The 24008-nt window shown below is 38.4% G+C and overlaps 1 protein-coding gene across 1 annotated transcript; it reads left to right on the top strand.

Moving 5' to 3' along the window:
- The first annotated feature begins 8831 nt into the window (after positions 1 to 8831).
- Positions 8832 to 22825, top strand: LOC133230002 (large ribosomal subunit protein eL21-like). The gene has a single exon (XM_061386840.1). The coding sequence runs from the start codon at positions 22061 to 22063 to the stop codon at positions 22556 to 22558; it is 498 nt and encodes a 165-aa protein (XP_061242824.1). The 5' UTR covers positions 8832 to 22060; the 3' UTR covers positions 22559 to 22825.
- The last annotated feature ends 1183 nt before the right edge of the window (positions 22826 to 24008 follow it).

Raw genomic sequence — 24008 nt, 5'->3', positions numbered from 1 at the left:
ACAAGATTGTGGGTGTACATTTCACTCCGTAGAGCTTCCACTTGAGGCTACATTTCGAAGTTCATTTGCCATTTTAAGGCTTTAGGTGTTAAGTAATTTTTGTTAATGTATCATTTGATGTTATTTTGATTATGGATCCATTTCTGCCCTGGAGCAAGTTTTATGTTCGGTTGTAGGAGTCAGGTTAAGTTAAATGCTGTATTTCATACAATATAATAACTAAGGGGACGATAACGTGTTTTCCAAGGAAGAAACCAAGAGCAGGTGGTTCTATGCTGCCCTGTATTTGTTGGAAGTTGTAGCAGCTGTGTTTAGATAGTCTACTTAAAAACTGCCTGAATCAGAAGCCTTTTGATTATCGTTTGTTATTATGTATTGCAAGAATTCTTCATGGAAATGTTTATTTTGGAGTTTGGAATTTAAATAAAGATTTAGCTCACGTGCAGGGTGTATAACAGACTTTCAAGTGATAAAGAAGATTCTTGGCAGTTTGCAAGTATGTTCCTTGAGCCTTGCAAGTTATTCCTTTCTTCTGAAAACAATATGCTGATCAAAAAGTTTGGCTGACAAGGAGAAGCTGCATTTCTCCAAATAGAAATTCAGTTGAAGGGTGCAGGTGAATTGCCAGTAGGAATATTTTTGTATCAGTTCAGTTCAGTCGCTCAGTGGTGTCCGACTCTTTGTAACCCCATGGACTGAAGGATGCCAGGCTCCCCTGTCCATCACCAACTCTCTGAGCTTGCTCAAACTCATGTCCATTGAGTAGGTGGTGCCATCCAAGCATCTCATCCTCTGTCATCCCCTTCTCCTTATTTCCTTAGAAAAATAAAAGTAATTTCTCAAAAAGAAGGCATTCCCTTTTATCCCTGTCCATGATCATGAGCATCAATTTAGTTAATACTAATCCTTAGCTTCCATTCTCTACTACCGTTTGCACCTTTCTATAATCACATAATTTTTATTGTCCTTTTCTTAACATATCAAATACATAGGCGATTTTAAGAAAGCCACAAATCAAAGAGGCTCAATGCAATAATCTCATAAAAATGTCATTATATATGGGGATTTAGAAGTATACTTAGGCAATTATATTCAATTCCAAGTATTATCAATGAACAATTTCATAGCCATTTAAGAGTACAGAAAAAGTCTAGCTTTTTAAAAAAATGACCTTTTTTGTCCTATAGGATTCATTGAGCAGACAAATTTTTTTAAGCCCATTGACATCAACATGTATCAAACTCAGACCCTATTTAAATTGACAAACAGATCACTTGGATAATAATTGTAATGTCTTTAACATTACCATATGTGGCAGTCAGCAAGATCTTTTTTCTGAGGCAACGTTTCAAAATATCAAAGAATCAATACTCGAAAAGGTCATTTAGCACAAGTTATACAATTATAAATTACCTTGTAAGATCATGATTCCTAAAGTTCAAGTGTACTCTTGTATCTTAATTGCGAGAATAAGCAGTATTAGGCACATTATGAATAATATCAGAGACCTATGTAATGGTCTGGACAATTTTTTTTTTTAATATTTATTTATTTGGCTGTACTGGGACTTAGTTGCAGCCTGCAGGGTCTTCAACCTTTGTTGCAGCATGCAAAGTCTTCGTTGCAACATATGGGACCTGGTTCCCTGACAAGGTATTGGACCCGGGCCCCCTGCAATGGGAGCATGAAGTCTTAGCCACTGGACCAACAGGGGAGTCCCAATTTTCTTTATAAAAGTTTTTCATGAGAGCAGTAGTGCCTAGGATTAAGCCATCTGACTTAAATGAGTGTTCCTAAAATGTGATTCTTGAACACAGAGGAGCTGTGGTAACAACCTTTGTACACTTCATAAGTCTAGGATTGGAACTGCAGGAGGGCAGGTAAGTGTCATTCTCAGGTTTCAAAACCTGGACTGAAGGTGACAAAGCATCAGAGGACAACACTGTTAGCAAATAACACAACTGGATTATTTTGTTTAAAGAGGAACTTGTTTGTTATCTGATTGCTTTTAATGGATCAAGTATTTATTATACCCAACACTGTAGGGAAAGGTGTGTGAAACTCATCAAAGAATTTATAGCTTAATTATTATGAAACTTGAAAATTAAAACAAGAACAACTTTAAGTACAAAATTGCATCATGTATTATGACAAAAAGACTAACAACAATACTTAAGAGTAAAAGTGAAAGTGAAGTCGCTCAGTCGTGTCCGACTCTTAGTGATCCCATGGACTGCAGCCCACCAGGCCCCTCTGTCCATGGGATTTTCCAGGCAAGGGTACTGGAGTGGGGTGCCATTGCCTTCTCCAGTGAAGTCCCTCAGTCATGTCCAACTCTTGCAACCCCATGGACTGTAGCCCACCACGCCCCTCAGTCCATGGAATTTTCCAGGCAAGAGTACTGGAGTGGGTTGCCATTTTGATAGGCCCTGCAAATGGCAACCATAGGAGATTTGCAGTGGCAATAATAATGACAGACAAAACGACTTTAAGACAAGTATTTCTAGAAACAGACATTTCGTAATAAAATGGTCAATGCATGAAGAAACTGTAACAATTAGAAATGTACATGCACCCAAAACAGTCCTAAATACATGAAGCAAATATTGGTGTGAGTGTAGAAATAGACAATAACTTAATAATTTAATATCATACTCTCAATAATGGGTAGATCAACTAGACAGGAAACCACTAAGGCTATAGAAGCCTTGAACAACACTGTCAACCCAACAGGTATCTATAGACCTCTGAATTTAGTGACAGCAGAGTTTATATTCTTTTAAAGTATATTCTCCAGGCCACAAAAACAGTGGGGTAAACACATATAAACATTACTAGAATTAATAAATAAGTTTAGCACAGTTTTTGAATATAAGATCAAAATTTTTTTAAATGTATCTCTAATACAAGTTAAAAGTCCAAAAATAAGATCATTTCTGTCAACTGAAAGAATACATGCGGCCTAAAAGTTGAGTTAGGTTTATTACATGGGATTCATGAGGACTTCAACCCAGGAGACAGCATCTCAGGTGACCCTGAGAGAACTGTTTTGCAGGAGGCTGGGGGAGGAGTCAAGCTATATAGAAGTTTTACAGCAAGGGGCAGGTAATCTGAATATTAAAAGATGATTGTTAATTAAGGAAAACCAGATATCGTGCATTAAGGGATTTAACACTCTTTTATGTATGGGAAGATGTAAACATCCAAGCTTACTAAAATCATTTCTTTCATATACATCTCACCTGTTCATTGTTCAGTTGCCAAGTTGTGTCAGACTCTACTCGACCCCTTGGACTGCACCACGCTAAGCTTCCCTGTCCCTCACCATATCCTGGAGTTTGCCCAAGTTCATGTCCGTTGTGTCGGTGATGCCATCCAACCATTTCATCCTCTGTCATCTCCTTCTGCTTTCAATCTTTCCCAGCATCAGGGTCTTTCCCAATGAGTTGGCTATTGGCATCAGGTGGCCAAAATATTGAAGCTTCAGCTTCAGCATCAGTGTTTTCAATGAGTATTCAGGGTTGATTTAAGGTTGACTGGTTTGAGGTGTCCAAGGAACTCTCAGGAGTCTTCTCATCTATCTGGGGCCAAATCCTAGTTTTCACTTTTCTCTTCCTTAATCCCTCCTTCTCCTTAAGGGGTTGCAGATGTGGCTGATGGCTGCCTCTTGCACTTTCTAACATCTACCCAAACTCCCAGCTCCTCAGAGCTTACCTGAGAAGCAGTTCAGTTCAATTCAGTCACTCAGTTGTGTCCAACTCTTTGCAACCCCACGGACTGCAGCACGCCAGGCTTCCCTGTCCATCATCAACTCCTGGAGTTCACTCAAACTCGTGTCCATCGTGTCAGTGATGCCATCCAACCATCTCATCCTCTGCCATCCCTTTCTCCTCCTGCCTTCTATTTTTCCCAGCATCAGGGTCTTCTCAGATGAGTCAGTTCTTCACATCAGGTGGCCAAAGAATTGGAGTTTCAGCTTCAGCTTCAGTCCTTCCAATGAATATTCAGGACTGATTTCCTTTAGGATTGACTGGTTGGATCTCCTTGCAGTCCAAGAGACTCTCAAGAGTCTTCTCCAACACCACAGTTCAATAGCATTAATTCTTTGGTGCTCAGCTTTCTTTATAGTCCAACTCTCCCATCCATACATGACTAGTGGAAAAACCATACCTTTGACTAGATGGAGCTTTGTTCGTAAAGTAATGTCTCTGCTTTTTAATATGCTGCCTAGGTTGCAGTTGGTGCCTGTCTAATAACCAGTATTGCTTCCTGGGCTAAGAAATTTGTATTTGAAAGGCTGGAATCCCTCCTGGCTGTGACATCCTTCTTTACCTACATGGCAAGAAATATTTCATTGCACATTTCATTACAAATAGCATCACAAAGAATAAAATGCTTGGAAATAAATCTAACAAAAGAGATGAAGATTCATACACTGAAAACTACTTAAAATGGCTGAGAGAAATTGATATTCCATATTCATGGACCTGAATTGTAATATTGTTAAGATGGCAGTTCTAAATTGATAATAGAATCAACATAATCTCTCAAATTCTTAGGATTTTTGGATAGAAATTGGACAAGCTGATTTTTATAATACAGAATAAAACATCTATAATAGCCAAAACAACTTTGAAAAAGAACAAAATTAGAGGAATGATGCTACTCAAAATGTACTCTAAAGTTACTGTTGCAGGGACAATCCAATTCTGACTCCACGTTGGAACTGTTTCTTTGACTTGCTTTTGTTATTATGTATATGTGTATTAGTTGCTCAGTCCTGGCTGACTCTTTGTGACCCCACGGACTGTAGCCTGTCAGGCTCCTCTGTCCATGGAATTTTCCAGGCAAGAATACTGGAGCAAGTTGCCATTTCCTTCTTCAGGGGATCTTCCCAACCCAGGGATAGAACCCAAGTCTCCCACATAACAGACAGATTCTTTACCATCTGAGCCACCCTGGAAGCCCAATCATACATAATGGCCTACCTTAGAGAATCCTGCCCCTCTGCCTGACTCTTAAACTAGAGTGACTGTCTAGAACCCTATCCTCCTTACTTAGGTCAATTCAGTTCAGTTCAGTCGCTCAGGAGCTCAGTAGTGTCTGACTCTTTGCTACCCCATGGACTTCAGAACCCTATCCACCTTAGGTGGCAGAAAGGAAGAAATTAACACATCCCACTGCCTGAGGCTTGCCATTCTAGGAGATATTTGCAAGATTAATGGCCTCTTTACCTTGTTGTCTCACCTCCTCCTATCTCTGATTTATAAAAGAACCTGGCATCCAGACCCAGATAAGATGGTTACTTTGAGACATCAGTTTGCCATCTTCTTGGTAAGCCAGTTTTCCAAATAAAGTCAGTTTCTTGCCTCAACACCTCATCTCTCGGATTCACTAGCCTGTAGAGCAGGGAGCAGATTGAGCTTGGACTCGATACCATTACAAATATCAAGACAGGTTATTATTGGTGTAGGAATAGGCATAGAGATCAATGGAATGGAATTTAAATAAACCTTTATGTGGTCAGTTGGTTTTCAACAAATTGCCAAGGCAAAGGATAATCTTTTAAACAAATAATGCTAGGAAGATTGGATATTTATATTAAAAAAGACTTAATTTGGACTCATACTTTTGTAAATAGACATGTGAAAATATTGGGGGATGATAGAAATGTTTAAAATTGGTTTTTGAAGATGGTTACCGAACTCTGTAGATTTATTAAAAGTCACAAAGACACACTATACACAGATAATGGGTGAACTTTATGGTATGTAAATACTGTTGATACCTCAAAGTTGTTTTTGGATGCTATACTCTAGGATCTTTTAGTCTTGTATTGGAGTAGAGGGGTCTACATACATTTCAGTGAAACCAGATAGAGCTAACTGCTCTAAGTGAAGTTTAGTTAAATTAACTTAAGACTTCAAAGGAAGATCATATTGACCGAAACTGCAGAGATGAGTGAATGCTTTGTGGAGTTGATATCTAAATAGTTTATTTGAGGTCCAAGTGGGATTGGACCTACTGACGATAGATCAAAGCTTACAGTGTTCTGCTGGATTCATGGTCTCCAAAGGAGAAGATTTAACTCCGGGACCAAAGACAGTCTCAGTCATTCAGAGCTTTGTGTAGTAGAAATGTTATTGAAGTAATAATGACAGAAAGAAGCTTCTGACATAGACATCAGAAGCGGGTAGAAATATTACCCATTTTGCTAGTTTTAAGCAGGGAAATATATACTTTTCTGCTAGTTGTTGAGAATAGAAAAAAAAAAAAAAAATACCTCAAGACTGAAAATTTTGCACAGACCTTTTCCCATAACATACATCCTGGGTTGACATCAGCACGAGATTAGCCAGAAGGAACAGGTTAACCCAGAGCTCAAGGTTGTGGAAGTTTTACCCAGACCTTCTCCTATAACATACGTTCTGAGCTAAAAAAGAAGCGAGTCCTTGAATGAGAGATACTGCTACCTTTGAGGCCTATGTGTCTAAGGCAAAAGAATGTGAAAAAGAAAGAAAGTTCACCTCCTCCTTAAAGGGGCCTTAGGCTTGGACTGCTTATCAATTTGCCTAAATTAACTCTTTCACTGAGATGAATGGAAGAGAATTCCAACCCCTCCCCACACCCCCACCGCAAAAAAAAAAAAAAAAAGTAAAGTGAGAACAATATTACAAGGAATCAATCATTAACGTGATTTATATTTTGTGTAACATCTGAGTAGGGTGTTATTTTGGTCAATAACAAGGAATGAAAAGGAAAAGTTTATGCTATTATGTCCAGTATTCTTGGTGTATGAGGTGGCTTGGTGATAAACAATCTGCCTGCCAGTGCAGGAGATTTAACAGATGCGGGTTTGAGCCCTGGGTCCGGAACACCCCTTGGAGGAGGAAATGGCAACCCACTCCAGTATTCTTGCTTGGAAAATTCCATGGACAGAGGAGCCTGGCAGGACACATTCCATGGGGCCACAAAGAGTCGGACACAACTGAGTGACACTAAGCACAAGCAACCTGGGTGCTGATGTCAACCCAGGATGTATGTTATGGGAAAGGGTCTGAGCATAATAATGTATGTGCTGGACCAAGTGGAATGGGAAAAAAAAATTAGGAGAATAATGGGAAAGTTTAGCTGTAAACTGTGGATGTAAAATATAGAGAATATTAAATACCCCTTGAAAAAAATTAATAATAAGAATGCTATCAACATGCTAATGTTTTGGAAATTCTTACAATGAATGATCTTTGAGCCTTTATAAGGAAACATGTGCTTTAGAACTTCAGTGGTTTCCATTGGTTTAAATGAAGAATATAGAATTCAGAATCTATCATGATTGAGTTCATTCTACAGCCAACGAGAGAAGTCCTGGAAGTAATAGTTATCACTAAAACTGCAAATAGGAGCAATGCACTTGCAGTAGACCTGTGATGGTTAATTATCTTGACATTATTATAGTCATTATTATAATTGCATATCAATTGTCACTAATCGACTCAGTCAGGCTAATGAAGCAAGAATGTAACTGGGAAGCTGTCAGTCAAAGGCTCTCTCTTGGGACCCAGGCTCTTGGAAGGATCTAGAGATGGTGAGGCCATACTCATCTCAGCATCTGAAATGGCAGTACCTTCATGGGCGAGCTGGGGGCTGAGTACTTTTCAAAGCACCCAGAGAAGGGAAGGGTATTAGCTTAACAGTCTCAGGATTCCCCGAACTTTAACCCAACATTTGACTCTCTACTGCTATGACCTTCAGATACAGCTTTCATTTTCTTACAACTCAGTATTATTTTAGTAAATGTAAAAATTGTTTTGTCACTCCTCTAAGATCTTACAAGATCTCACTATTACCATCACTGTGACATCTACCTGACAAGTAAGATAATGCATTTAGACCTCTCTTATGAAAGTGCCTGGGACACAATAAACACTCTATGCACATAAACTGTTTTTCTAACTACTACTGCTGCTGCTGCTGCTGCTAAGTCGCTTCAGTCATGTCCGACTCTGTGTGATCCCACAGACGGCGGTCCACCAGGCTTCCGCGTCCCTGGGATTCTCCAGGCAAGAACACTGGAGTGGGTTGCCATTTCCTTCTCCAATGCATGAAAGTGAAAAGTGAAAGTGAAGTCGCTCAGTTGTGTTCGACTCCTAGCAACCCCATGGACTGCAGCCTACCAGGCCCCTCTGTCCATGGGATTGCCACCATTTGTTGATTGTCTGCTATGGGCCAGGCACTTCACCTCCATTTTGAAAATAAGGAAACGGGGGATCAGAGAGTCTAAGTAACTTACCAAAGCTCACAAAGCTAGTGGTTAGAGGGATTGATGGTTCAAGCTTTCTTTTTTAAAAACATGTGTTTACTTGGCTGTGTCAGGTCTTCACTTCGGCATGTGGGATCTTTCCCTGATGCGCATGGCTTAGCAGTTGGAGCAAGCAGGCTTAGTTGCTCCGCCAGCACGTGGCGTCTCAGGTCTCCAATGAGGGATCGAACCTGCACCCCGTGCATTGCAAGGCAGATTCTTATCGACTGGACCACCAGAGAAGTCCCTGGCTCAAGCTTTCTCATACGCTATTCCTACTTTTGAATATTAAAATCCAGTACTGCTTTGCATTGGATATATCATTGTCCACATAAAAGGTAATTTTGTTTTTATTCATGTACATGTTTACATAAAGTTTTCATTGTTTCTAATTTTCTAAACTATAAAAGATAAAATGACAGCTATTTATTATCCCTTTCAGAATTATTTTGAATGACTGTGTTTCTTTCAATTTTCTACATTTTTCTATTTCAGGAAGTTTTTTTTTTTTTCTATTGAGTGTTTGGATAAATCTTCCTTAATCGTATTTTGACTCATCATGATTATTATCTAAAAATTAAATTGAGTTTACAGATGTCCCATTGTTCTTATGTTTCCAGGATAATAGTAGATATTGTTTGACCGTTCCTTTTTCTTTCAAATAATAAATCCTAAATAAGCAGTTTATTTTAAAAATTGTTCCTTTAACAACATTTTTCTTTCACATCTGCAACTGCCACTTCTGTTTTCATATCAACTAAAATTCTGATGCTTCCATGACTACAATGAATAATTTCACTCCAAACTGCCATATCACATTTTCTATGTGCCATGAGATCTCATAGAAGGCTTCCCAAACTACATCTCCTCAAATCTGACAGAATATATCATGATGACTCTATATGTCCTTTATGAAAAAACAATTCAGATAATGAATTCTTAGCAAAGGAAGATCTGCAAATGTTCTTGCTAGGAAAAAATATTCAAAAGAGGAATTTGTATCAAGATACGGAAAATGAGGCTGTGATGACGGTAGCAGTAGGTGATTCAGGCTGTCTTTCCCGCCAGCCCATAGTCCATGGTGATTTTAGGACCTTCTTTAAGGACATATACACAGCTGTATCTCCACCACTGTTTGCTAATAGTTAAAATCTCTTCAAAAAGTGCCCTTCCATCCACCATTAGGCATGAGTGTGTGTGTAGTCACAACTCGTGACTCTATGGACTGTAGCCCGTCAAGCATCTCTGTCCATCGGATTTCCCAGGCAAGAATACTGGAGTGGGTTTCCATTTCCTCTTCCAGAGGATCTTCCTGACCCAGGGATCGAACTCATGCCTCCTGCATTGACAGGCAGATTCTTAACCACGGAGTCTCCTGGGGATGACAAAAGATGAGATGGTTGGATGGCATCACCAACTCGATGGACGTGAGTTTGAGCAATTTTATTAAAGGTCAATGAGTCCACCTGTCTCCCAGCTTGTGGCAGTCCTGACTAGAGGGAACAAGAAGCAGAGAAACTGGGATAAAAGACACAGTAGGAAAATTTGCAGAATTATTACTAAGGTTTTGCCCAATTCCCTACAATAGGACTAGGGAAAACAGAAGCCATGGGCAGAGCAGAAGAGGAGGGAATTTTTGACATCACCTATGATCACAGATAGCTTCCCTTTACATAATTTAGATTTTTCTTTTTCTAACACACCTGACTTCTAACAAAAGCATCTCTTTTCCAGGGAATTTGTTATTCAATTGATAACTATCTAAGTAAAGGCTGACCTTTATCTGAGAATGTTAAATATAGTTAAGTGAAGATTTTTTATAGCTTACTGTTTATTTTTCTTAAGTTATCAGAATGTCAGTCTTTAAGTGGATGGTATATCACATAAGTTTTCATGCTCCCAATTATGTTTTTAATTTATTTTGAAATAGTTGCAGACATTATAGAAAAGTTGCAAAAATAGTACAGAGAATTTCTGTATATTTTCAAAATATCCTAAATGTTAACATTTGTTGCTTTTTCTTTCTCTCTCCCTATCTATGTAGGTTGTATTAATATTAATATATTAATTGACATACATTATATACATACACACGATTTTGAATCATTTTGTTGTCAAAGCCAAGTTTGTGTACCTGATGCATAGTGAGGCCAAACAAACCATAACTGCAAAGGCTGGAGCAGAGAAAAGCTTATTGCAGGGCCATGCAAGGAGGAAAACTGGGTGGGTGGCTCATACTGAAAAACCCAAACTCGCTAGTGGTTTTCAGGGAATGTGATATTCAGCTCTAGCACTAGCTCTGTGGTCTTGTGTAAGCCATTTAAACCCTCCAAAACTCAATTTTCTCAACTGTAATATGGAATAATCACATGAAATTATTTCCAAGTTCTCTTTCAGCTTAAGTATTTTAAGATTCTACGATCTAAAGAAAAAATAAATAGCACATTTGGAAAAAACCAAAGATAGTAAGATATTAAAATATGACTAGACCTAAGAGTTGCTGAGCCAAAAGGAAGATAAAGTTTGAGATATAAAGAATCATCATAATTTTTAACACTTAAAAATTCACTTAAATTTAATTAAAACTTTAATGGTGTAGAAAAATGGGTAGAATATACAGTTTTGCTATATTTTGGAACAGAGAAAATAAAATCGAGGGAGTCAGTAAACTAAATATGACTTGCAGTTACTTAATAAATATATCCTGTGCTGTGATGTCCATGAGAGGCAATCACAGCTTTGTACAAAGAAAATTCCTAAATTATAGGGCATGAGTCAAAAAAAAAATTAAGCTTAAAAATCTCTATCTACTGAGAGCCAGTAAGTCATAGGAAAAGAATAAAGAAAAAAATATAACTAAACAAAATCAACAACTCTGGAACAAACTCAAGCAAAGAATAAGTTGATTATTTTAAATTTAACAGGAAAAAATATATTCATTCACTGCTTTAAAAAAAAATACAGAAAACACTACCAATCATTATTGCATTTATAACTGGCTTGAATTCAAGCAAACCAGGCTTCGGTCCCAGCCCAACCAAGGGACTGTGTGATCTGACCAACCTCTTAAACAGAGCAATAATCCCTTCCTTTGTGGCTTCTTGTCAAGATTGATTGTGATGCTGCTGCTGCTGCTAAGTCGCTTCAGTCGTGTCCGACTCTGTGAGACCCCATAGATGGCAGCCCACCAGGCTCCTCTGTCCATGGGATTCTCCAGGCAAGAACATTGGAGTGGGTTGCCATTTCCTCCTCCAATGCATGAAAGTGAAAAGTCAAAGTGAAGTCGCTGAGTCGTGTCCGACTCTTATCGACCCCATGGACTGCAGCCTACCAGGCTCCTCCATCCATGGGATTTTCCAGGCAAGAGTACTGGAGTGGGGTGCCATTGCCTTCTCCATTGATTGTGATAAGTCATATAAAATATATATGTTAGTGATTGGCAGATAGTAAGGGTTCAAAAAGATGTTAACTGTCACATCAACCTTTACATCATTCATATTCAGTCTTCTGCTTTGAGGAGGAAAAACAACAGCTTGAGTGGCAGGGATAAGTGAGGATGGGTTTACCAGAAGTCTAGAAAAGGTCTGCCTGATACTAGGGGTGTTACTAATCCACCTTCCTGGACTAGTAAACAGGCCCCATTTCTTCAATGCGATTCTTTGAAAGATCACCCGACTTTCTAGCAACTCCTTTTTGGATCTGTGTTAGTAGATTTTTTGATCTTACTTTCAAAAATAAAAGTTAATCTTTAAAAGAAACATTTACTTTTCTGTAGACCTTAATTTTTAGAGACTGAACAAGAGTCAGCAGTGATGATTAGCTATTAGCCTAAACACTGCTTTGTCATGAATAATACATTCCTTTGCCTTTCTTTTATTAGGTGAATAAATTTCCTTAAAAGGAAAACTGAAACAAGGGTTTACGGCATACTTTTTTAGGGATTTTTCTTAGGACCTATGAAATATTGTTTAGTCAGTGTCAGAAGAGCCAACTCATTGGAAAAGACTGATGCTGGGACAGATTGAAGGAAAAAGGAGAAGGGGGCAGCAGAGGATGAGATGGTTAGATAGCGTCAGTGACTCAATGGACATGAACTGGAGCAAACTCTGGGAGATTGTGAAGGACAGGGGAGGCTGGCGTGCTGCAGTCCACGGGGTCACAAAGAATCAGACATGACTGAGTGATTGAACAACAATAGTATCAGAAAAAGAGTCACCCTCATTGATTAAAACAGAGCTATCATTTATTGAACCTGTGCCATGAACTTCATTCATAAAACTACATTTATCCTCCTAATGAGTTTATAAAGTAGGATTATTATCACATTTTACAGACAAGAAGCTCAGAATCAAAATGACCAGTTTTAGGTTCACAGAGACAAAATATGAGAGACTTAGAACCCAAACCTAAATCACCATGAACTCATCCACAGAGCTTCCACTGCCCTGGCTAAAAGGGACAGCTGGACTGCAAGAGAGAAATGATATGAGATGCAGTTTTCAAACTTAAACCCAGGCAATATTTCATAAACAGATTTTTATTTTGAATTTCCTTGAGACTTGTTTTCAGTGTGCATAATCAAGGGAATTAAAATAATGAAGAGAAAGGCTTATTTTTCCATTGCCAGATTATATTTGGTCTGGGGTAAAGGTAACACATTTTATTTTTGAGGCCTTGCTGAGAAATAATACACAGTATTTTAACTATATTTTTTATAGAACAAAGAAAATGGACCACATGTTGCCTATTTTAATATTCTTGGGCTATTAATCACATGTGATTGATTTAAAGTGAATTTTTAAGAGTTTCTTAAATTTATTATTTATCTTTATTTTTGGTAAAATATAGTAACCATGTTTTCTGTAAAACAACAATCTTTAGCAGTATCTTTCCTTTTGCTATAAAAAACACGTACAAAATAAAATATGCACATCAATTAGACAAGGCAAATTGTGTAGCCTCTTAAAAAGACTTGAGTTAGATTGGGCCTTCTTTTGATTAATGGCCATTCTTTAAACGAATTAGCCCAGATTCTGCCCAGGAGCATAGTATGGGCATCCCAGGGGGATGCAGTCGAACAAGTCTGAATGCAGAATATCTGTCTTCATCATCAAATACTGTTCAAAAGCAATTGGTTTTGAAGCACCCTTAAGACAGGGGTCACCAACTCCAGTGCCTCCAGGAGGTAGGCAGGTGATACAAATGAGTCAAGTGGGCTGGATGGAAGAAAGCATCTGAAACATTGTGGTGACAAATGGCACCTGACACTTGGCCATGGTGTCGGGGGGTGACCTGGAGCCACGTGATCATGGCAAACTGGCCATCAAAAGGGGCAGCTGTTTTTCAGTTCTGGCGGACTGAGGCCATCTGGGAATCAAGGGCCAATGCTCTCAGATCATCTAATTTTTAAAGAGAAATTAGAATTTCAAATTTTGATGTATCATCTTCTAATCTTTATGTTGACAATTAATTTTAAAAATGCTATTTGGACCAATTTAAAAAACCACCCATGGACCACATCTGGCCAGCAGGCTACCAGTTTACAGATTTAAGAAAGTAAGATAATAGTAATAGAAATAATACCTGAAAATGATATCATAGTTTTGAATTCTCATATCCATTTTAGACTTCATATACATTAAAAATACACTTAAGTTATACTTTCCCAAAAGAAACAAAAGGATGGTATAGGCCTAGGGTTCTAGGTGAAACCATAAAGTGTATTTCTCAGTATGTAAACTATACACTGTCTACTCCAGAATTAACTAAAGAGCTTATTTAAAATGTGCATACTGGATTTGCATTAATGAGGTCTCAGGTGGCTTCTAGCAGTCTGACTTTGTCCAAGCACCCTGATCCCCAGATGATTCTAATAGTTATTAATGGAGTTCCTTGGAGAATTTGCAGGCTATGTGGTCGTTTTACTGCCAGTCGTAACTTCTGCATCCTCCCTATTTTCCCAGGCAGAGACAGCTGTGATTTAAAGAGGGCTAGGCTTTGGATCCTTTGGATCCCTGCTTAGTTGGATGATCATAACACATCTGTGTTTTGGGGTCATTCAGTCCCATAGTTACAGGTTGATACTTCATAATGACAAATGTCTACCCCATTAGCTTGCAGTTTATGGTTGCTCAGTTTGTGTCTTCATTTAGCTAATGTCTTAGTGGGTTATTTCCTTGTGGCTCCCTACTGAGTATCAGTGTAATGTACCTGATCGGTGCCCAGTAAGTAATTTTTGATTGACTATTATAATGCATTAATTAGAACATTGTCAACGAGGCCTACCAGATCAACTGTCTGTGACTTAACTGAATAATCATTTACTTTAACCCACCAGGCATTTTAGTTAAGCCAATAACTTGACTAATTTTTAGTTCTCAGAAGATTGTTTGATGACATTTGACCAAATGAGCCCATCCCCAAATGATTAATGTAACTTCTGACCTTGCCTGCTCATACCTTCACAGAGTAAACATAGTATTAGGAGTATGTAACTCACTATGTGCTGTCATACAGGACAAAAATAGTATCATCAAAGTGGTATTGTCACACCATTTTAGACACTGGAAACAATAGCTGTAGAAAATGCTGATAGACTGACATGTTCAATGAACTCCACATTTTAGTGTGCCGAGGGAAAACCACAATTGAAATGTAAATTGTCATTTTGCTTCAGTGAAAAATCAACCAAAATGCAAATTTTCTTTTAAAAACATTGAGAGTGGGGAAAGGCATTAAACCTGTGTTTTCTATCTTGTGTTCACACCCTGTAAATGACAGCATCTTAGATATAGGGCACAGTTAAAAAGATTATTCATCCCTTAGCCTGGACTATAAGTAGGAACGTTTCTTTATTCCAACATTGTTAGACAAAAGAAACATTTGACCTCCGAGATAACCTTCTCCAGAAGATGAACTGATAATTCCTTGCACAAGTTGCCTTTTTTTCATCATTTCCATTCCAGTCTAGTTAATGCAACCAGTTCTGCAGTTTACAATATTCAGATATGCTACTTGGGTTCTGGACACAGTGATAGGTCTTGAATTCTCCCTTGCAAAGGTGAAGTGACATTAAATTTGTCACAGTCTCGTCTAAGTCAGCAAGATGGCACTGTATAATATCTTTAGAAATACTAAGTTAAGAAGTCCATGGGGAAGAAGGTGAAAAGAAGGTCAGCTACTGACATAAAATCAGACTTCAGATGTGATGACCTTTCGTCAGAGGCTTTGTAGCCTGCAAGTCAGCATAACATTATTGAATCCACCTCCTAGCTGAAGCCAGATACGGTGACAAAGACAGCCCAACCTGCACACTAATAGAGGAACCATCAGCATTACTTCACAAATGAGACACCCAAAGCAGTTCTTTTTGTAAAACAAACAAAACTTAAAGCTATAAATACCCACTTTGGTTTTTACTTCCTTAACTTCAAAGTGTCGACCTTTATTTTAATGTTTGAAGCACCCACGAATATATTACAACTTAGAGAAAGATAAGAATTAATCTTTGGTAGCCAGAGTCTTGAAAGTTATACTTTGAAGAATTCCTGGAAAATTCACTCTTCCAACTGACAAGCAACTAGACTAATAATAACAATAAGCATTTTAGTTTTGCTAGAGACAAATCTAGTGACAACTCTTCAAATAACCCTTTCCCTCCATCAAAAAGAATTAATGAAGTGGAATAGAGATCACAAGTTTTAATTTTTACTTTTGCCTCATGTTACGTGAGTTTATGGTGTTTAGAATCAATCGACCTTGATATGCTTCAATTAATACAATACAAAAATTCCCCAAAGATTTCTATGTTACCTAGAGGAATTAAGCAGTAAAATGTTCAATGCATTTTTAAAGCTCAGATGAAATGTTTAGTAACTGTATTATCTGATGTTCTAATCCTTATTTTGGAAAAGAATCTCCAAACTAGATGCAAAGAAGGATTCCAAAAGCAGATTCTAGGAAATTGCTCATAACACACCATTATTTTGAGTTATAAAAATAATCTTCACCATGCTTATTGCAGAAATTAGCTTATATAATTACTGAACAGAAATTTCATGACAAAAACCAATGTTACTTACCAACAATTCTAATTAATAATGAATAAGGATTAAGAGAAGAAAAATTAATTAGGTTAGAGTTTGAGCAAAAAAAGAAAAGAACTTCAAGCAAGTTTTCCTTAAAACTGATCCAATGAGTATACTTGAAAAAAATGGCATTGGGAGGGGCATCCTCCGGGGGCCCAAAGCAGTCTCTGAAAATTGTTTCTTAGTGTCCAGCTGGTACACAGATCTGTCTTCTGACGTTGGGCAGTTTCTGTAGCTAGTCATATGAGCAGTCAAATAGATCAAGGAGCACACAGAGTGACTGTCGGTATCTGCTCACTCCCTGGAGAACGGCAAGGATGGAGGGTGGCTTGTTTGCCGCTTGTGAGGCCTGTAGCCCTGGACTCCTCTCTATATTCTATGCAAAGTTTGTATCAGCCAACTAAGTCATCCTTGTGGGCTTGAGGGATTGGGAACTGGCACAAACATGCTGACTTCCAGCTACTACTTTTTCTGTGCATAATATAGTCTTCCATTTCTTAAAAAAAAGAAAAGTATAAAAAGTAGTCAGAGGTCCCACCATCCTCCCAACTGCTAAGGACCAAAATCCCAGTCATCTTTGACTTCTCTCTTAAAATTGTTCCAAACAGCTGGCTGTTTTCAAAGTTCAGTATCCCCACCTCTTGAGTTGTTTCTTTTTCTTTTTTTTTTCCCACATATGTTCCTTCCTCCTCATTTCTAACCCGGACCTTCATTATCTCATTTGATCTTTTGAAACAGGTTTCTACCTAACCTACCTTGCCCAAGATTTCCATTTTATTCTGTTTTCAGATCTGCTCATGTTACTTCCCTTGTTTATCATAAGCACTCCTTATTATTTGCCAAGTAATTCCAAACTCTTTGATCTGCCTTCAAAGTCAGCTGTGTGGGCCCTCGAGTTAATGTAAAAGCACTCAGTTCTACAATGGGTACTGAGTGCTTGCTATGAGTGATTCTCAAATGAAGAGGACCCTCTTCCCCTCGAAGAGTTTATAAGTCCCTGCTTCTTATAATGGAACTGTGATGATTATGTGATGATTAATCCCTTACATGCATGATCTCATTTATGGTCAGGCAGTGTATTCCTTTTCTTCCAGTCCACACAGAACACCTGCTTTTCTTCATGGCTTTCCCACCATTGTTCAAATAGTTCTCCATGCCTGGAATGCTCCCTTAAGCCATCTTTATTCAACACATATTTGTCTGGAGATATATTTAACTTGTATCTTCCCAGGTGGTGGCTAGTGGTAAAGAACCCACCTGCCAGTGCAGGAGATGTAAGAGATGTGGGTTCGATCCCTGGGTTGGGAAGATCCCCTGGAGATCTTCAGTATTCTTGCCTGGAGAATCTCATGGACAGAGGAGCCTGGTGGACTATGGTCCATAGTGTCACAAACAGTCAGACACGACTGAAGCACACATGCATGCATATTTAACGTATGTAACTTGTGATACTTAAGAAAAATAAAGTAAGTTAAGGTGAGAGTCAACCTAGCAAACTCTTACTCCTTCTTGAAGGATAAAATTTCTATGATTCTCACCACTATATGGTAGGCTCTGATCTGCAAAGGATGAGGGATTAAAGATGAGAGAGATGACAGGTGGGAGTAATCTCATTCAACATACATGGCTAAGACAACAATAATGATGGTGACTAATATTTATAAAGCATTGATAATATAGGAACTATCTGTTTAAAATCTCACAATGGCCCAGTGAGATAACCATTATTATTCCCATGTTTTTAATACTTGAGACATGAGGCAGGTTAGATAATTACCAACATTTACAGTGATGGTAAATGGCAGAGCCAATTGAACAAGACAATTCAGTTCTAAGGAAGGCTTAAATTAATTGCCTTCTATGAATTAATCCACAGAGGATCAGGGTGCTCTTGGCAGGAGATGAAGAAAGTGAATGCTGTGTAGATGTCTAATAAATTTCCATGTTGATTACCTTTCTTCCTCCAACCTTTTCTCTTCTAAATCCATCCTCCAAAACTACAAGAGTGATCTAACTACAAAGTCCAACTTTGTCATTACCCGGATTAAACAATTTAATGGCTCCAACTGCTGGATAAACTATTATTATTCATTGCTCTCTAGTGAAATTTACAAAGTGGTATTTACCTTAACTCTCAGTTTAAGAAAACCTCTACCCCAAATCTAAGTACCTGGTACAGAAGGGTAAGCTTATTCTACTTTATTAGTCATTATGAAGAAATCCTTACTGGATGTCATTGGTAGACTATCTACAAGGAAGTTTAGTTTTTTATCCACAGAAATCTGTCCTTGGGTGTATTACAAGAAAGTCAGGAGCAACTCATGGAGGCACAGGGGTGGAATGGTTAAAGATAAAAGCTCTGGAGCCAGGGTTTGGAATTATGGCACTTTGAATTAAGATTCTTTGAGCCTTATTTGCAGCAACGTCAAGTGCAATTTGAGAAACACATTTTTCTTACAGGGTTGCTGGGAGGACTGAATGAGAAAACATATTAAAGGGCTTAAATCAATGGTTATATAGAAATTCCTAAGCAAATGATAACCATTACGTGTTATTAAAGTTTTCCTTGTTCTGCACATGCTATATTAAATATCATGGTTTAATTCCAGTAGTAATACAAGAATGTAGTTGAAAAATCAAACAAGCACTATAAGAGAATATGGGAAAACAGAGTCCCTTTCCCAGAGAAAACCATTGTTAAGATTTGTTTGCCTTTCTAGAGTTTGTCTATGTAGAAAAATATACCTGTGATTTTTAAAAAACGCAAATGAGAGCATTTATATTACAGTTTTGTACCCTGACTTTTTTTTCCTGTGAGAATTGTTTCACAGTGATACAAATAAGTTTCCTAAATTATCTTTAATGGCTATGCAGTATTTCAACATGTAAATATGGAATAACTTATTTAATAATTTCACTATTGATGGACATGTATGTTATTTTCAGTCACAAGACAAATTTCAGTGAATATCTATGAATGATTATTTCCACAGAATTCACTTCTGAAAGTGGAATTGCTGGATCAAATGGCATATGCATTCAAAATTTGTATAGCTCTTGTTTAACTGCCTTCTGAAGAGCTTAAAGATTAATATACTCTTACTCAGTTCTAGTACAGAGAAGTTATTTAAATACATTCCTTATAAACCACTTCAATTTTCTTAAGCTCATTTTCTCACTGTCCCAGAAAATCCCAAGTTACATTCCTTCTTCCTTGCTATAAACTTGTTTTGCTTCTAGCCTAGAATTACTTTTCTTCTCATTTATCCATCTCATCCTACATATCTGCAGAAGTAGGACACAGTTGCAAGTAACAAAACTCAAATGAATCTAGCTTATGGAAACTAAAAGGAGAGAAGAGGAAAACCACTGAAAGGATTCTGGTAGTTCACAGAACTGAAGGACAAGCTGCGAGTTCCCAGGGCAGGTCTAGAAACATAAGACTGGAGCCTTCACACACTCCTCTAATTATCCATCATCAGCTTCATGTATCTCTGAATGATTTCATTCTCTTCTACGGTAGATGGGTGAGGCTCATAACTGTTAAAAAATGTGAAAATTTACATAAAAGGCCACACATCATAAACATGAAACTTCAAAAGAGGTTGTGCACTGGCAGTTTCTGGCTCTGCCGACTTTTGGTGTCTTCTTGTCTTTCGTTACATAGAATTCGATGAAGAAGTTTAGAAAACACTGAAACGATGTCCAGAAAAATACCTTCTCCCAAATATCAGAGAATCAAAATTCTACTTTTCTTCATTACAATAATGTCCTTTAAGTGAAAGTTGTCCAGCAACTATTTTAGGAACATCTTTTCCCCCACCTGTATGACTAGAATATGTTGGTAGTGCCTCTTCCTCACGCTCTCCGTGGTCCTGAACCACCTGCTGGCGCTTCATTTTACAGTCAGTTGAAATGTGATAGGAAGGGAATTAGGGAAAAGAGAAATTGAAAAGGCTGTTAGGGAGAAAGAAAGATTTTTGTCAGTTTTATTGCCAACAAATAAACCACAATTAACCTTGGCCAAACTGAAAGAGAATAAGCAATTTTGGTGGGAAGCATTGCAATCTGTGCAAATGTCCATATGCACAAGCAAGATTGCATGGTGATATTGTCACTGTGCTTATTTAACTTAAATGCGAGTACATCATGAGAAATGCTGGGCTGGATGAAGCACAAGCTGGAATCAAGATTGCAGGGAGAAATATCAACAACCTCAGATATGCAGATGACACCACCCTTAGGGCAGAAAGTGAAGAAGAACTAAAGAGCCTCTTGATGAAAATGAAAGAGGAGAGTGAAAAGGTTGGCTTAAAGCTCAGCATTTAGAAAACGAAGATCATGGCATCTTGTCCCATCACTTCATGGGAAATAGATGGACAAACAGTGGAAACAGTGGCTGACTTTATTTTTGGGGGGCTCCAAAATCACTGCAGATGGTGATTGCAGCCATGAAATTAAAAGATGCTTGCTCCTTGGAAGAAAAGTTATGACCTACCTAGATAGCATATTAAAAAGCAGAGACATTACTTTGCCAACTAAGGTCCATCTGGTCGAAGGTATGGTTTTTCCAGTAGTCATGTATGGATGTGAGAGTTGGACTGTGAAGAAAGCTGAGCACCAAAGAATTGATGCTTTTGAACTGTGGTGTTGGAGAAGACTCCTGAGAGTCCCTTGGACTGCAAGGAGATCCAACCAGTCCATCCTAAAGGAGATCAGTCCTGAATATTCATTGGAAGAACTGCTGTTGAAGCTGAAACTCCAATACTTTGGGCACCTGATGCGAAGAGCTGACTCATTCGAAAAGACTCTGATGCTGGGAAAGTTTGAAGGCGGGAGGAGAAGGGGACAACAGAGGATGAGATGGTTGGATGGCATCACCGACTCAATGGGCATGAGTTTGAGTAAGCTCTGGGAGTTGGTGATGGACAGGGAGGCCTGGCGTGCTTCAGTCCATGGTGTTGCAGAGTCTGACACAACTGAGTGACTGACCTGAACTGAACAAGCAAGATCTCTGACGGAAGTGGGCAGATCATCACTGAGCAAAGGTGAGATGGCTCAACTGCCATTCTCAGTTGAGCCAAAACAAATTATACATGGATTTTCTTGATTTTTTTACTTTTATATCATGATGAGAAAATTGCAGAATTGAAACAATAGTAAAGTCTTCCAATTCACAGATACATGTGTTTAAGTATATTTAGTAATTCTCTAAATATTCAAGAGTTATGGTTTTTACTTTTTGGTAAATTGTGTGTCCACCAGTGATATACAGGGCTTCCCTTGTGGCTTAACTGGTAAAGAATCTGCCTGCAATGCAGGAGACCTGGGTTTGATCCCTGGGTTGGAAAGATCCGCGGGAGAAGGAAATGGCTACCCACTCCAGTATTCTGGCCTGGAGAATTCCATGGACTGCGTAGTCTGTGGGATCACAGAGTTGGACACAACTTGGTGACTTTCACTTTTACCAATGATATAATCATTTCAGTTTTGCATAATTTTATTGTTGGGTATTGATTTATTTTACATAAGATTTTGTTTCTTATTTTTCCAGTTTAACATGAAGTGCTGATATTGATATTTGTCGTTTGAATGTGCTAAATTATTTTCCATTAATCTTTAAAAGTAATTCAACCTCTTGGCTGGAACCATCTTCTTCCAGCAATTCACCAAAATGACCAGCACAAAGGGAGAGAGGAGGGGCACCCTCCACATGTTCTCTAGGCCTTTTGGAGAACTTGGAATTGTTCCTCTGGCTACATACATGCAAATCTACAAGAAGGATGATACTGTAGACACCAAGAGACTGGGTAATGTTCAAAAAGGAATGCTCCAGAAATGTTATCATGGCAAAACTGGGAGAGTCTACATTACCCAGCATGCTGTTGGCATCACTGTAAACAAACAAGTTAAAGGCAAGATTCTGGTCAAGAGAATTAATGCGTGTATCAAGCAGATTAAGCACTCCAAGAGCCGAGACAGTTTCCTGAAATGTGTGAAGGAAAATGATCAGTACAAGAAGGAAACCAAAGAGAAAGGGGCTTGGGTTCAGCTGAAACAACAGTTTCCTCCACCCAGAGAAGTATACTTTGTGAGGATCAATGTTAAGGAGTTAAAAACAGTTCTAACAGTTGACCTGTTGGAGCCCATTCTCTATAAATTCACGGCATGATGGGTGTAAAAATAAAGACTGTACAAATGTACAAATGTTTCTCTTAATTGAGTAGAGGCGTTGTGTCCCCTCCCCAAGGAAATACTTAAACCACATTGTAATTGTGTCCAAATTCAGTGGGTGCCATCTTCTCAAATTTAGTCTTTTTTTTTTCTTTCTGAAAGATATAAAACAGTTTGTTGTTTGGTATGCTCTGTTGTTAATAAATTGCCAGATAGTATTTATATAAAAAAGTAATTCAAGATAAAGAGGAAAACTGTTATTTGTTATTGGAAAAATTTTAAATCAGTAAAGTTTAATAAATCTAGAAGTAGATTTCTAGAAGTAAACTTTCATCTGAAAATATTTTTTTAAAGGATTGGTAAAAATAAGGACATACTATCTTGGAAATCTTTCCTATAAATTTCTCTATCCCTCTCTTCTCCTCTCCCCTCTCTCAAAATTTTAAGAAATGTCTAGAAGTTTACATTAAAGACACAAGAAGGCAAACAAACTTTTCACACTGTTAGTCATGACACCTGAATGTCCTTGGAAATTAATTTACTAGATCTTAGCAAGCTTTGGCGGAGAAGGCAATGGAACCCCACTCCAGTGTTCTTGCCTGGAGAATCCCAGGGATGGCAGAGCTTGATGGGCTGCTGTCTATGGGGTCACACAGAGTCGGACACGACCAAAGCAACTTAGCAGCAGCAGCAGCAGCAGCAGGGGTAGGAAATGGGGAAGGGCACATGGATCTACAGAACATCCAACTTTGGGACCCTGTGGGGAGAGGGCTAGTGGGGGGTATTAGGGAATATGTAAGCTTTGAGTTTAACAAGCACCCAGATGATTCTGATGTGGGTGGTCCTCTGCCCATCTGAAGAGTCACACCCTGCAACACCGCTGGTAGCTCTGTAATTACAAACATCTTGAGTTCAGATTAACTCCTATCTTCCTAATCCACACATAGCAAATATGTCTAAACTTCTAATCAGCTGGTTTTTGTTTTTTAAAATGAAGGACCTGAAGTTATGAGCCCCAGTCTGAAGTTTGAGGAACTATTTTTAAAAAAGAGAGAGAGAAGAAAAAAAGATGGTTTTTAATCTTGCATTTAAGGAGAGAGTGTGAGAAAAGTGAGGGTCATGTGGATCCAGCAATTCTTTGTTAGTAAAACCTATTAGTTTTTACCTCTAGAGCCCTGGGTACGTGGATGTTAAGTCACTTCAGTCGTGTCTGACTCTTTGCGACCCTGTGAACTGTAGCCCACCAGGCTCCTCTGTTCATGGGATTCTTCAGGCACGAATACTGGAGTGGGTTGCCAGGCCCTCCTCCAGGAGATCTTCCCGATCCAAGGATCAAACCCCATGTCTCTTCTGTCTCCTGCACGGGCAGGTGGGTTCTTTACCTGAGCCACCTAACAGAGGCATTGAAAATTCATCATTACTTCAATTTCTGTTAAGAAACAAATATT

The sequence above is a fragment of the Bos javanicus genome, chromosome 2 (genome assembly GCF_032452875.1).
Source record: "Bos javanicus breed banteng chromosome 2, ARS-OSU_banteng_1.0, whole genome shotgun sequence".
In the NCBI taxonomy this organism is placed as follows: domain Eukaryota; kingdom Metazoa; phylum Chordata; class Mammalia; order Artiodactyla; family Bovidae; genus Bos; species Bos javanicus.
This window is presented reverse-complemented; position numbering and strand designations above follow the sequence as displayed.